Source organism: Musa acuminata, chromosome BXJ2-11, assembly GCF_036884655.1.
Source record: "Musa acuminata AAA Group cultivar baxijiao chromosome BXJ2-11, Cavendish_Baxijiao_AAA, whole genome shotgun sequence".
NCBI lineage: Eukaryota > Viridiplantae > Streptophyta > Magnoliopsida > Zingiberales > Musaceae > Musa > Musa acuminata.
The window spans coordinates 25,908,338-25,921,931 of NC_088348.1; the positions used below are offsets into that span (position 1 = coordinate 25,908,338).

The 13,594-nt window shown below is 37.4% G+C and overlaps 1 protein-coding gene across 5 annotated transcripts; it reads right to left on the minus strand.

The window, feature by feature from the left end:
• Positions 1 to 2,654: 2,654 nt before the first annotated feature.
• On the minus strand, positions 2,655 to 13,230 carry LOC135626464 (serine/arginine-rich-splicing factor SR34-like). 5 transcript variants are annotated; one of them, XR_010492349.1, is made up of 15 exons: positions 13,076 to 13,230; positions 12,671 to 12,762; positions 9,567 to 9,632; positions 9,282 to 9,356; positions 9,094 to 9,202; positions 8,955 to 9,001; positions 8,821 to 8,878; positions 6,048 to 6,097; positions 5,791 to 5,847; positions 5,602 to 5,705; positions 5,420 to 5,524; positions 3,790 to 3,878; positions 3,180 to 3,694; positions 3,037 to 3,114; positions 2,655 to 2,949 (listed from the first exon to the last, which is right to left on the minus strand). XR_010492349.1 is itself a non-coding variant. In XM_065131779.1 (14 exons), exons 2-14 carry the CDS (start codon positions 12,755 to 12,757, stop codon positions 2,935 to 2,937), a joined length of 885 nt encoding a protein of 294 aa, XP_064987851.1. In that variant the 5' UTR covers positions 12,758 to 12,762; positions 13,076 to 13,230; the 3' UTR covers positions 2,655 to 2,934. The 5 variants fall into 5 exon arrangements, 2 of the variants coding, with proteins under 2 accessions (XP_064987851.1, XP_064987852.1); XR_010492351.1 differs by lacking the exon at positions 2,655 to 2,949 and having other exon boundaries at positions 3,039 to 3,114; positions 3,180 to 3,213; positions 3,544 to 3,694; XR_010492350.1 differs by having other exon boundaries at positions 3,180 to 3,878.
• Positions 13,231 to 13,594: the final 364 nt, after the last annotated feature.

Sequence of the window (13,594 nt, forward strand, 5' to 3'; positions counted from 1 at the left end):
TCTAGAACTAAAAAGAATGATCTATAGCTCTCCCCATCTTCCCAATTCTTGAACTCATTGTTTTCCATTGATTATTCCATGGCATAATTACCCATCATTCACTCCCACCTACTATCGTAATTTTCTATCGCAACATTCAATAAACTGACCTAACAAGTTCAAACTTGGGACAACAATTATTCAAACTATCATTTTGTTCCTTTCCTAGCTTGCCTAGTTGGCACAACATAGATCAGTGGCCACATCCCCTATTCATCCATGGATATCAACAATTAGTATTATCATTGAGTCATGCCTTTTATCGATTGAGACTCGTGTAATTACCGTCGAGATAATTATAGATTATTCTATATAGTTAAACTTCTTTAACATCTTTTTTTTTTAAATTACAAAAATTTATATTAAAATTTATATAATTATAAAAATAAAATATTTAATTTTATTTATTTTAATATCATCAATTTTATTGACGAAACATATAACAAGTGATGCATGAATGACATGTCAGATTTTTTTTTTATTTTGATCAATATATTTAAAAAATTTATATTAAAATCTATATAATGATTAAAAATTAAACCATCGTATCGCAATCACATTGAACCCCCCACCCCATCTGGATGTGGTCACAGAGCGAAGCGAGATTGCAATCCAAAGCTCGAAGCTCTCCGTTGCTCCCATCATTATCGGACGGCAGAGGCTGGCGGTGGGGGCAGCGGCTGTTGCGACGGCTGCGCGGACGATGACGACGGGACCATGGCCTTCTCGGACGATCGGAGTTAGGAGAGGAGGCGGCGCGGTCTAGAGCGAGCCGGCGGAGGGGGTTCCGTCGATCGCGCCGCCTGCCTCTCCGAATGCCCAATCTTCGGGGAAGATGCGAGCCATCGAGGCAATCGCTATCTCCGACTGTGGGAGAGTTTGGAGTGGCGGTAGCGGAGGGTCGAGTAGTAATTGGAATGGGGAAGAAAAGGAATCGGGAGGCTGTGGAAGGGTCGCGAAGAGAAACCTTCTTCGTAAGTAATATCGTTGTTGGCGATTGCTTGTTGCGACCGTAAATTCCGTGCTACGAGGGATACTCTTTTTACCACCGTAAAATATTCCTAAAATTGTGAACCTTTAAGCTAGGCGAATTAAGATTTTCATATCCCTCCACAAAAAAATTATATTTGGATCTTTATAGTCATGCAAGAAAACCTATAATTTCATCTATTCTAATATCATTAATTTTATTAATAAAATAAAAAATAATTTTAATATTCTAATTTATGGTAACAGACGATGTTGGTAGTGGTAGTTGGTGGTTGTTGTGAATGGGAAAAGCGATGATGAATGGTGAGGATCGTTTTGCATCTATATTGACATTGATGCAGTTGTCAAGCGATCCTTTGGCTTCTCTGAATTTGCATCGGTATTGATGCAATTATCGAGCGGCACCTCTTGACAACTATGTCAACACTGACGTAAACGCAAAGCGACACCACTTTGCATCTACATCAGCACCGATGCAAATGTTGAGCGACCCTTTTGTCACTATACATCTGCTTTAGCGTCGACGTAGTCACCAAGCAGCGAAAGGATCGCTTGACATCTGTATCAATGGCCCTTGGATTGATGCTGACGTAGATGCAAAACGACGAAAGAGCAATTTGGGTGACTATTATGGATGAGGAGAATGACGACAAAAGGTTAGAGTCACTCTGCATCTACGTCGACACTAACGCAATTGCTGAGTGATCCTTTCGTCGCTCTACATATGCATCAGTATCGACGCAGATGCCAAGTGACAAAAGGGCTATCGATGCAAATGTCGAGCGTCGTCACTTTGCATCTGCATCGGCGTTAACGTAGATGCAAAGTGCTATTGATGATGCAGGTGCAAAGCATCGAAAGGGCGACTCGACAATTGTGTCAATGTTGACGCAGATGCAAAGCAGCCCTCGCATCTCACTACCGTTCTCCTCATCCACAATAATCACACGTGGACCCCAACAACATCGTTATCCGTCACCACCATCAACTAAAACATTAAAATTATATTTTTACTCTTTCTTTTCATATTTCCATCGATAAAGCTGACAATGTTAGGATAAATAGAAATGTTTCGCTTGAACTTTTAAGTCTAAGGACATGGATATTAATAAAAAGGTCTAACTACATTAATTAATCTATAATTAACCCTACGTCGCTTTAGTAATGATACGAAAGCCAATATTGTGGTCTCGATTGTACTGGATTTACATCGTATGTTTACCGTCTCAGTCATCCATGCAATCTGCCACCCGTACTCTTTAAACGGTGCTTGAAGAAGCACCAAATTCTATTTCTCATCGTTTGATATATTGCAAAGTAAATGGGTCACAGACGAAATGATAAACATTATAATGCTTTGATCCAATCTTTGAAATTATCGGAGAAACATAATAGAAGGAATTTATTTTACTTTCTCATCTTCTCTCCTCTAAATGTTATATTTCTAGAGGTGTTAATGAGTCCCTCTGCATTATTTCCAAAAGCGAATAAAATTATATTACATATATAATTGCTTTTTAATTTCTTCTCAATGCATCAACGTTGTAGTTAGTGATGTATAAAAACAACATTAACGTTAACCAGCAAGCACTAGATTACGCTATAAACAAAGCCAGCATCAAAGGTTCAAGAAAGACATCTAAAATGTCTCCTTTACTAAACATATAGAAACCAAGCAGAGATAGTTCCTGCAGACATTATATATGTTTGTTGTCTTAATATCGGGTCACCACAGACCATAAATATCTTTAACAAAGTTCAACAGCAAGATTAAGTCCGGGTGGATCAACCAGAAGTCTAGGCATTCATCGCAACCCAACGACAATACTAAATTGCCAGTCTGTGTTCCATGCTTTAGCCATAAATTCATCCCATATCAACCATCTTCAGCAGCAAAAGAATGCTCTATTCAGATTTTGCCTGTGAGAAGCAACAAATGCATCAGAAAGAAGAAAACTACCCATCCGAAAAGGTAAGAGCAATTAGCAATCCTTTTTTGAGTCATACCATAGGTGATCGAGATCGCGATAAGCTTCTGCTCCTGTTGGGACTAGGCTTACTAGGACTTTTGCTCCCACGTAGGGGCTGCATGCAATACAATTTAGTTGAATAATTTAAAAAGATCAATAACCCTGTAATATAGGACTTACGGAGGTTACAGGAGATCTCGATCTCGATTGTGATCTGCAAAAAGTTCCAGAAAACTGAGTTCAATATCCACATCGCTGGTTAACAGTTTGATCCAAATCCTTGAAGCCTCTCCCAGGTGAGAATCATATGGAAAGGCAGAACAAAGAGCTCAAAATATTTTAAAAGCATTTAATTCTTATTAAAAAAAACTCATGGCCATGTATAATATGCAAGTGTTTGAATCTTGAGAAAAAAAAGAGAATTCAAGTGGGATCAGCATAGACTTGCAAACATGGATCTGGCAGAGTATAAATTGCATCGGGCAAGCTGTGAAAAACCCACGCCACAAAAATCCTAATCTATCTTGAGGGCTGTTCATTGTACCCAGGAAAGCTATATCCGGGACCCTGAATGCAACTTATAGTACTGGGAAAATGTTGAAGGAATGGCAAAACTTCTCCCTAGGACTCGTCCAGTGACGCCCATTTCCATTTGCCTTAGAGTAATCCAGCTTTGTCATTGCAACCAATCCTTTCTGTCCCCGAGAAGGCCCATCAGAAAAGGCCATTAAAGGTAAACATCAAGATTTTCTGCAGGTTTCATAAACTGCTCGTCTATGAAACAGCATACCTCACAATACCAAAAAGGTTGCAAGCATTGCCACCATATCCAATTCAGATCCTAACATGCAATCCAGAGGTCCCCGCTTAAGCCCAAATCTAAAAAAAAGAGAAAAGTTAACTTTCAAATGGAAGATGATATAGACTTGTCATGACCACCGACTAAAAAGGGGACAAAAGCACAAAAACGATGAACCAATATAGCAAATATCAAGATATTGTTATGTAAATATTCGTCTTTACATAAAAGATACAAGATACAGAGGTACAAACAGTCTTCCGAACTACGAAAGTAGATAGTGATCATTGAAGCAGCCATCATCATTGAAATGAAAGCATATACTTAATACATCAAACAGCCACAGGTACAAACAATTTCTTACTGCAAATATCAAGAATCATGACCACCCAAATATCAATATGTAAAGGATCACCAAGACAGAAGTATCAGAGATATTTTAAGATAACATGAACCATATTTTAAGATATTTCACTCCAGCACCCAAGATTCGCCTCTACCTAATGGAGATAATTTAAAGTCACATCCAACCTTATTTTTCCCCTACAAATGTTAACAAGCGTAATACGGAAAAAGATGATTGCCAGAAAGAAAAATGAGGTGATTTTCTACAAGAAAGCACCAAATCAATGGTCATTTTCACGATGCAGAAGGAAGGAGCAAACTATTTTCATCCCTGGATGACAACCATACACAGGATTGCTCACTGTAATGAAAAATAAGAAATAGAAGCTCCAGAATTTCCACAAGAGAGACAAAACGATGACATACATGATGGACTAGATTAGAAAATTGAAAACCTTACTGAACCACAACCATGAGCTAAAACAAGAAAACGGATGAAGGCAAACCATCTTGTTCTGCCACAAATAATAATATAAACCAGTTGCAGGTGAAGAAATTACGCTGTTGTGAATTGTGAGAACAAAATGTGAACTATCATTGAGTGGATCATCATGGTGGTTTTCAAAGTTCCCAAATGATGTCCAACATGCTAGCAACTCCAAATGTTTTCATAGCTAAATTTTATGACCAGATACCTTAAACTAGAGGTTGCACATTGTCTAACCTAACTGAAGATACCAAGGGTGTGTTTAGTTGTGGGGCAGCATAAAAGTATGAAACCTAAGCCTGAATGGGGCCTCAAAACTCAATGAAGGGCACCAAATTCTATTTCTCATCGTTTGATATATTGCAAGGTAAATGGATCACAGACGAAATGATAACTATTATAATGCTTTGATCCAATCTATGAAATTATCGGAGAAACATAATAGAAGGAATTTATTCTACTTTCTCATCTTCTCTCCTCTACATATCTGAACACTGCACAGGAAAAAACATCATAGTTTTTTCCACAATTCCTAATCTAGTAACTAACAGACATCACGCTGGAATAAGGGCAACTTTTTAATGTAACATACATAAATTTATGTGTGCACATGATTATATCAAACAAAGAAAGTATTACCATGTAAATAACTACTTAGGTGTCGCATTAATGACAAAGGTCAGAAGGGAGGGGGAGGAGGAGAGGTGGGCAGTTCAATGTGATTCAAGTGAAAAGAAAAATTAAAAATTACTCAAATTCTACCAAGAAACTGACTTTTTCTTGTTGTACCTTGACAAAGAACGTCCTTTGGATGCTGATCTTGAATGAGAAGATGCAGATCTTGATCGAGATCTTGACAAGGAATGGCGTGATGGCTTTGCCCTCGGAGACTTGCTGCTCAACATATTTAATATGTATCAAAGTCTATCACATGTTTATCGCAATCATAACAATTAGAACACTTATCAGACCTTCGGCTCCGGCTTCTACTGCGGGGTGGAGTAGGGCTTCTTGAATAAGAACGACTACGACTTCGGCTCCTAGACAAGCTTCTCTTTGAATCATATTCCTTCACCTACAAAGAAATGAGAGGAAACTTCTATAAATAGTTCTTTTAACATGAAAAATTACCAAAAGAAGCTATTGATGATGTTCGATACTCTTATGTATGCTCGTGAAAATGCATTGCGAAACTCAGAGTCATCAAGCTTCCTTATCTGCAAAGGATGAGAAATTGTTGGAAATGTTCAGATGTCAATTTAAATCCAAATGCTAAACATTTTAAACAAAATAATTCACCATCAGCATCCAAAGGCCATATTCACATAAAAGCAAATCAATCACCGAAATTGGAGAACTAACACAAGAAGGTGATATATGATAAGGCCAACAATTATTAACTTAGTAAAGCACTTACTGCATATTTCATATCATCATAATTCGTGTAATCTACAATTCCGATAGTACCTGCAACACCAATGAGTACTTAGATTATGGTATTTGCATCTTAAAAAAAAACCAAGTGAACAGCTGAAAATGTATATGGAAATGACAATCAGCTTGTACTTGTGTAAACAGTTAAAGACTTTCACCTTAAAATTGGTCAAACACAAAATAGGTTAAGAAAGACATTGCCAAATGAATGATACAGAAACAAATAATCAGTATGAGCATAATGGGAAATTTGTTAAATATGTGGATAATTAGTCAAAATACATACTAAACAGAAACGAGCGAACTCCCAAAAAAGAATTACAAGTCAAATCATGCAAGCATTATGTGATGCCCATAGGGTCAACCAAGAACTCTTTGTCTATCTCAGCCAACAGTGAATTATTGCATTCCCATTACCTAGTAAATTCAAATAGCTTGTGTCATGGATAAAGATTTTAAGGTGAGTAAATCATTTCAATTCAGTTGTATATTAGAAAGCCTTTCAAGCAAGGTTCGCCGTACTATACCGTACCGGCATTTTGACCCGGGCTCGGTATGGTATGGTACCAGTGTACCGGATGGTACATCGGGGTGTACCGAGCAGTACACCCTGGTGTACCGAATAATTTTATACTTTTTATACTGTAGCAATGCTACAGTATAGTACTATAGCACTGTAGCGGTACCAAGCAGTCCGCATACCGGTAACTTGTCAGACCGGTACATACCGCCCGGTACGCACGGTACGCTTCGGTATAGCAGACCTTGCTTTCAAGAATACCCATCTTGGTCAAGTTAAGCCCAAACAGATATCAGACAACTTTAACAACTTACAGCTTAAAGAAAAGATATTTACAATCAAATCAAACTTTGTTTAATTGAATATTAGACATGCGCTAACGCAATCATGATCCTACACCAAATTTGAAAGATCCATTCAATTCAAGGAACTAGGAAGGATAATTGAAAACCAAGATAAAAAAGCAAAAGAAAAGCAAGATTGTGATGGGAATCGACCATTCAACAGTGAATAAGTGATGATTAGATAATTAAGGATGCATATATCAGTATCAGCACTTCAAACGAAAAAATAAATGGTCATAAAAAGAAACAAAATCAAAGGATAAATTACATTTATAATCCTATTTTCCCTTTTGGACCTTTCATCACCTCTCTCCTATCTCAACTCTTGTTCTCCTGTTGTTCGTCGTGTAAAAGCTACATGTTGACCAATGGGATAGAGTCCGTTCCCTATCTTTTATTCCTTCTTGTTTACCGTTCTCCACATCTCTTCTCTACCAGCATCAGCTTAACTCTAGGGCTCTGATGCCATCACCAACCTCAAAGGTTTCTGTCAGCGACAGCCAAGGGAAGAGGAAAAAGGGAAGAGCTGATCCTACTCAGAGATCTAAGAGAACCTTGGGAGACAGAAACCTGCAGGTCAATAAGGAGAAAGATCACTGAACAATGACCAGATCAATTAACATGGACAAAACCAGGAACTGAGATGGATGGCTCGAACCCAAAGAAACAAACAGCCTAATTGGATAATACAGTTTGTTCGATTTTAAGAAAAACAATAGTGCAGCAAAAGGAAATGAAGACAACTTCTCCTTTTCCGAGACTCATGCCTGGATGTGGAAAAGTGAAAGTTATTCTCTTTTGAGAAGGTGACCAGAAAAGCAATGAGCGGAAATCTTGAAAAAGCTAGTTCTCTACCAACCAAGCAAACGAAAAAATAGCTTTTCTTCAATAAAACCAGCCTTGAACTTTTCTGTGCAACCAGATCATGAAAATTCATTTACAAGCAGACCTCGTAATGGATTGACGCAAGCCTAAAGAAAGTTCAGAAGAAAAAGTTCTGTTTTATGTTTAAGTAAGGTTAAGGGTATGTCTGAAAAAGGAATGAAAAAAAAGAGAACCAAAATGGACAAATTTCTTTTATCGGTGAAATTTTTTTTTATTTACTGATGATTTGGGATGAAATATTAAAGAAAGCATAAAAGCTAGCTAACCAAAATAGCTCGTCTAGCGCAAGGAATACAGTATCAGCATCTGCCACGCACTGAATAGTGGGCTAGGGTAACATGATCCATCCTGTTTAAACGTCATCACACTTGAGTAGGTTCTCTCATCATACATGTAACTTCCAAGTGTAGTGGTGAGAATCCTTGCCACTAATAGATTAGCCTATATAAAATAAGATCAAAGCCTTAGCAGAGGGCAGGTATTAGAGATAGTGGTGAGAATCCTTGCCAAATTTGCCAATATGATGTCGCCTAAAATGCCAAATATTTCCAAATGGAGCATTAATGTTCAAATTGCACAATGGTCATGCAAACCAAAATAGCATGACAACTTGTTCCAACAGTTGAAATGCAATGATTGAAACAGCATTCTAAGTCTGTGCCATTCTTAATTTCTTGTTTCTAATCCTCTACATTCTTTCACCCTTTTTTTAATTACCAAAAATAGTAATTCGTAATTCCTACGCAATCATGCTAGTTATGATTAGTTGCTAATATCATAAAGGATAGTGGGAAGCCCACCACACAAGGCTCCACCAATGCACATTTTGAGGAGGATCAATGTTAACATGAAAGCATATAAAAGTTCAACCTTCACATCCTGCACATGAAACTCCTGCAGCATAAAGAGCAACTGATGTACTGCTGTGCAACTTCATATGCCTCACAAGTCACAAGAAACCAAGACAAAATGCAAGAGCAAAGAATATAAAGCTGAGAGCAACTCACCACCACCATCGCGAAAAACTTCAGAGAAGCAGACATCACCAGCTCGGCGCATATGATCCTTAAAGGTAAATTTTCAAAATTTCATTCAAATGTTATCAAAAACTAAAACAAAGATTAGGATCATGCAAACAAACCTTTAAGTCTTGCCAGGAAGCAGATGAAGGCAAACCAGTGACCATGACTACACAAAATCACAAATAATAAAATTTTGAACCAAAATTAGTACCACTCATGACTTTAATGATGCAAAGTTACAGATTACCAAGCACACACCACGATATTCTGAGCGTCTAGAAACTCCACCACGTCGACCCCCGCTGCTGTAACTACTGTGACGATCAAATGACGAAGATTGGCCTCTTCCACCATGAGCAAGTTCCACCTGCATCAGACAATAAGCACAGGATAATCATTAAAAATAACATCAGAAACAATAGATGAGTCGGCATCAATATGCATACCCGTAATCTGTGACCATCAAAATTATACCCATCACGACCACGAATAGCATCATCAGCATCACGAGGATCTTCAAACTGCAAAGGGAATGGGTCGTTTAATATCCAACACCTAACAAGGCATACGCTTGTCTATCTTGTCCAAATTCCAGCTAATTGACCATAAATATCTCTTACTATAAGGCATAGTAAAAAATAGCATACTTGACAACAAGAACACTTGAAGTAGAAATCACTCTTTTTCTAAAGGAGATTAGTTGTTCAAAATGACAGCCATAAATACATTACCTCAATGAATGCATAACCTGGAGGCCTTGGAGGAATCTTCAAATCAATATCAATGATGGGTCCATACTGCATAAGTCATCAGAAAATGCTTGAGCATTATCTCCTGCTTTTAAATACCCAAATTACCCAAATATAATTTTTCCTCACAGCTATCATTTGCAACAAGTAGTATTTAGAAGATTTTAAGACAATCAAAACTAGAGAAGAAATTCCCAATCCTATTTTTCATAAGCCATATCAAAATTCTAAGAACTCAGAAAGGGAATGTACATAAGCCCCATCAATACTAAATCAAGATAGAATAACTGAAGATTTTTAGTGAAACATAAAAAAGTCACACTTTCATCAAAAAAGTGACCGAGCATCCACTAATTAATATTTAACAAACAAGAGAAACGACAAATATATGGAGTACTCACTACTCAAATCTTTAAAAAGGATGGCAACAACATGATATATAATACGCACAAATAAGTAGGAGAACTTGAAAAATACAATGGTTTAGAGTCCAAGGTTCGTAATTTCATACCGTACCGGAGTATCGAGTTCAGCTCGGTATGGTACATTACGTGTATACCGAGCGATACACTCTGATGGACCGCTCAAGATATATATATATATATATATATATATAATAAAATGTTACAAAATAAAAGTTAAAAAAAAAGTGGTGACATCGCCGAGGTTTCTTCTCCCCACGCCAAGGACTTTTCTCCTCACGTGGATTAGGAGAAGTCGCCAACGACGCCGAGGCCTCGTCACCTCAAACGAGAAGGAGGCGACATCTCATCTGCGACCTCCGGCAAGGGAGGGCGGCGACAGATCGGGATCGTCGAAGGAGAGCGACGTCGGATCTTCAGGTTCTCCCTTTTCTTCTCCCTCTTATTCCTTCTCCCTCGGCTAATACCGCCCGATAGCGGGCGGCGACAGATCGGGATCATCGAAGGAGAGCGATGTCGGATCTTCAGGTTCTCCCTTTTCTTCTCCCTCTTCTTCCTTCTCCCTCGGCTAATACCGCCCGATAGCGGGCGACAATGGTCGAAATCAACCGTCACCGTTCGATTTCGGATGGTAATAGGGCGGAAACAACCCCAATCGACGATACTACCAGGTAGTGGACAGTCCGCATACCGGTCTGCTGGTGGATCGGTACGTACCGCCCGATACGGGCGGTAACATTCGAAATTAAAAACCCTAGTTTAGACTCATGTGCTCTGGATTTAGTTTTTGTTCACTGATCATTTTAAGATATACTAAGTTATCACCTGACATTCTGCAGTGTTTAATTTACCAGCCCAGGAACCTTACATTCTAATTTGGAAATGAAAATTTAAAATATGTAAACAAAGTTTTCTTTTAGCCTTAAGTGGCAGCATTTGTGCTTCTCAATCCAGTAAATACTAACAAGTTAAAATTTTCATACAATTAAGAAAAAGCAAGCATTAAAAGATCACATCATTATTAGTAGGACTTAACTTTTAATGCATCACTATAACATCCGCTAGAAGAGTTTATGAGAGGCAAGAAAAAAGAAACACCTTGTAGTTATTATTCCCTTAATGGACTTGGAATATAGAACTTGCAAAATGTTTAAAATCATTTAAAAAATATGACCATATCATGACAAAAATCTATTTCCGAACAATAAATTCACAAGAAAATGCATTGTTGACAATTGTCTGCCAAAATGAGACCATCATTATTCCAAAAAAATCAAAATCAAACAAACTGAGGAACAGTACCTTCTGATGTTATTAATCAAAAATATATGCAACCATTTGAGACTTGCTCCAGCATGTATTAACTTTACTATGACTAATTTAAAAACCTATCAATTGCAACAGTAGAAATTCAATTTTAACATATCCAGAAGGAGAAAAAACAGTTGTATCTTTATATAGCAAGGTGATCAATTGTAAACTTAATTGGCGCTGAACTTTGGGAGCATAACCAGTGAGATAAAGCGATTCAAATTATCAAGACATAGCTAACCTGGGACCAATAAGTAAAAGTCAAGAATTAACCATGTTCTGATAAATTCAGCTGGCATCCACCAGAATAACCAGGGATGTGACAGAATCAACCTAATGTCAACAAAGTCTTTGGCACAAACTGGGAGGATTTAGATCATCCAAAAAAAATTAATTAGAAAACAATCAAGATTCATGAAATTGACTAGGATCTAGCAAAATAAGCTTAAGCTCTGATGTCTGTGAAACCCCTCTGGTTCCTAATCCACCGAGTTTCAATCCTGCTTGTGTTATTCAGGAAGGGGATCGGTTGATCACTCATTATCTAGTTGATAAAAATCAATTCTGGCAAAAAGACATGTAAGATCCCTTGATGAGTGAATTGCTGACAAGATAATTTTTGTTCCACATGACAATGATAGACTTGTTATGATGGGCTAAGAATTTTTGCTTCAGCAATGTATGACACATTAATTGTCAACCCAACAACTTGGTGTCAAAACACTTGATCCATTCTTAACACCTCAAACAAAAGATTCCTCAAATTTTTAAACAAATTGCACAATAGAATAGAAACCTAAACATGCTTTGAAATGCAGTACCAGTGATTAGCTTTAATTTGCAGCTCAGATCTAGAGACATTGATTTACATGAGCTTAAAATTTACCTTGCAAATCAAAAACATGCTTTAATCAATATATGGAAGTACCTTTTTGAAAACTTCAAATCTTTCAACCCCCTTTTTTTTGTTTACGTGGCATATTAGAATAAAAATAGATGGATGTTTAATTAAGGAATAAACATGATGCTGATAATAAAAGCTACTCCTTGCATATGCAATGAACATGATGCATTACACAACCAGATATGTCAAACATGATGGGGACATATTCAGGATTCATATGCAATGAACATGATGCATTGCACAACCACATGCCCTCCAGAAAAGTATCATTAAGACCATAAATGAAATATATTGATAATAAAACTAGCTTACTAGAAAAGAAAGAGAGGTCTGAACAGAACCGCTTGTTACCTTAGGTATAGTATAAGCAACGTATTAGTAATTTCTAGGAGGAAAAAAAAGGTTCTTTAAAAAGAAAGGGTGATGTAATCACTAAAAAGCTCGCAAACCTTGTTGAACAAATCTTCGACCTCCCTTTCGCGAATGTCACCAGGGAGATTGCCGACGTAGATGGTTCGACTGTATCGCCTACTCATATTTCCTGCATCCAAGTCAGAAAAAAGAATCTAACAAAAGGAAGCAAAAAAAATCAAAAATCGAACCAAACGACAAAGAAGAAATCCCTCATATCGACAAAAAGCAAAAACAAAACAAGACTCTTTATTCATTTATATACTAATAAACACAGTAAGAGATCGGATGAAATCATTGATGGAAACCTCAGAACACCACCAACACATTATCGGAATTTTACCCGTAAGACCAAAACGCAGACAACACGAGAAGATGGATTAGAGGAAGCAATCGCACTAGATAGAGAAGAGAAAAGAACAAAAGAAATGAGAGATTCGAACCTCTCCTTGGCGTTGGAGGAGATGGCTCCGATTGGTGGGTCGGCTTCGAGGGCTTCAGGCTTCCGAAGGAGGTGGGGAACAGATTAGGGTCGGAAGATGGTTTCCCTACCTAGGGAACTGTTCGCTTTAAGATGCGAGTCTTATATCGTAGCCGTCTAACGTAGTTGGTAGTATGGATGAAAAAGAAATATCCCGAAACTCCGTCCTCTTTACCCTACCCGCTTTATTATTGGCCGGACAATCTGGCAAGAGAAACGAAGAAAATATTTTAGAATATCATATTTATATTATAGAATTATTTTTTATGTTTTCAAAATACGCATATGCCCCTTACAGAGTTAGTGATTTTTACATTAACTCGAAGACTAAATTTAGCATATATTTGAGATAAAATATTACTTGACTGTTAGCTACAATTCAAATCTAAACTAATGTCATTTAGAAGCTCTTAGTGATAGTGTCTTTTAGATTTCTGATTTATATACTTATATAAAAAATATCGAACATAAATCGGAGTAA